This window comes from Genypterus blacodes, unplaced genomic scaffold (genome assembly GCF_046128005.1).
Source record: "Genypterus blacodes isolate CSIRO-AG114 ecotype Tasmania unplaced genomic scaffold, CSIRO-AGI_Gbla_v1 ptg000044l_1, whole genome shotgun sequence".
NCBI lineage: Eukaryota > Metazoa > Chordata > Actinopteri > Ophidiiformes > Ophidiidae > Genypterus > Genypterus blacodes.
In genome coordinates this window covers 5,957,015-5,959,033 of record NW_027466857.1, presented here as the reverse complement: position 1 = coordinate 5,959,033, position 2,019 = coordinate 5,957,015, and the positions used below count along the sequence as shown (strand labels likewise).

Below are 2,019 nucleotides of genomic sequence, written 5' to 3'. Positions count from 1 at the left end.
GCCACAGAATGAGTTTAAGGACAATTTTGGCTGGAGAAAAACAATAATAATAGAAATCTGAGCAAAAACAACAGGGTTCTTGAACTTTGTGCTTGAACCCCTAATTATATAGATTTGAGTTTTTTATCATCATGTCTTTACTCTTTGTGCTAGGGATTCTACTCCTTGACACTGTAAATGAAACATGGTTATGTTGACTTTGCTGATGAGAAGCGAAGAAATTCTTGCTCAGAGTTGCATTACATGGAAATACCATATTGTGTTATAATTCAAAGAACAAAACTGTACAGTTTAGATTGGCATAAATGAGATCTGGGATGTATTCTATACATATATAGAATACATATTCTATATTTCTATGTAAATGTAAGAGGAAGTGTGGTTTCTATCGTCCAGCCAATCACTTTGTAAACCTTAATCACCTTGTGTCTAAAGCTTCTCCTTCAGTGGAAAGGCATCAGTTGTGGTGGTGTTGCTGTGCCGCGATGATTGAAAGACCGTTTGCTTTTCTTCTTTTAATGACAATATGTAAGTACAACTCTTTTATTGCAGAAGAAGAAACACCTGTTTGTACTAAGCTCTATGTGAAAACTTTTTTATATTAGACAAATTATACAGTATTTGATGGTTGATGACAAATATCTCTTTTTTTAAAAACCTTTCCTGTACATTTATTTTACTTTCAATGTCTCTTCTCTTCAGGCTTAACTCACACTTTAGAGGTTCCTCGTCCAATCCCTTTGAGTGTGGCTGAACTTGGTGACAGCATTACTCTGCAGTGTCCAGTCTCTAAGGGGAGAGATAGATTCTTTTACTGGTATAAGCAGTCTGTGGGTTATTTGCTCCAAACTGTTGCAAAAGTGAGCTATGACAAAATAAATCTCCTTGGAGAATTTGAAAACTCTCGTTTTACAATCACAAAGGAGGTTTCTCAGTATTTTCTTGTCATCACAAATGTGCGCAAAGAAGATTAAGCAGCATACCTCTGCCAAACTGGAACTGCATATGAGCAGAGTTTTGTTAATGGGACATTTCTGACTGTGAATGGTAAAGTATATTATCAATTTGTGGTTCCATCAATAATCACTAACTTCTACCACCATGCTAAGATATTGATATTGAATTTCACAATAAAATGCTTTTGCTTTTTTCACTGGACACTCAGATTACGATCTGCAAAAGTCTGTCTACGTGAAACAAGACCCAGAGACCAAGTCTGTCCAGCTGGGCGACCCAGTGTCTCTCCAGTGTTCACTTCTCTTCAGGAACCAAGAGAACAGAACTGAGTGTCCAGATAAACGCAGAGTGTCCTGGTTCAGATCTGGAAAATCCCACCTGGGCCTTGTTTACACTCACTGGAACAGTAGTGCTGACTGTGTGGAGAGTCCTTCTTCTCAAAGGAGCGGTGTCTACACTCTGCCTAAACATATACGGAGCTCCTCTGATGCTGGGACTTACTACTGTGCTGTGGCCACATGTGGAGAGATCCTGTTTGGTGATGGGACCAGAGTGGAAGCAGAAGGTAACTCCATTCTTAATAAGGACGACATTCTGCACAAAGTAAACAATTATTAATTTCCACTGTCTGTTCCTCTTGTTTCAGCAAAGCACAATGGGATTCTGTTTGTTTTCTCTGCTTATGCGGGCATAAGTGTGATTGTCATAGCTGCCCTCATTCACGCCATCAAGACAAAAGCATGTGACTGCTGCAAAGGTATTTCTCTACTCACTGTTGCCTTTTTGCCAGTGGATTCACTGTAACAGTCAACATAACTATTGAATCATTATTCACAACTGTTTTTTTCCCATTCTTATTTCATAACCCAAAACTGCAAACAAATACTGCAGCAGCCAGAGGTGATCAATGGAGTCAGCAGGTAGGGAATAGATCAATAAAGTTGTTGCTATGACTTCTACTACTTCTACTGCATGGCATGTATCTGCTGTATTTCCATAGAGAGACATGAGGGATTACTCTGCAGTCGTCTTTGCCGTGAAGAAAACTGCAAGCATAGATGT

At 39.0% G+C, this 2,019-nt stretch overlaps 1 gene segment (V, D, J or C); it reads left to right on the top strand.

Moving 5' to 3' along the window:
* The first annotated feature begins 466 nt into the window (after positions 1 to 466).
* On the top strand, positions 467 to 1,806 carry LOC142999542 (Ig kappa chain V region K29-213-like). The segment is given in 3 exon segments: positions 467 to 528; positions 1,166 to 1,522; positions 1,604 to 1,806. Coding segments are annotated over 3 exon segments (558 nt in total).
* The last annotated feature ends 213 nt before the right edge of the window (positions 1,807 to 2,019 follow it).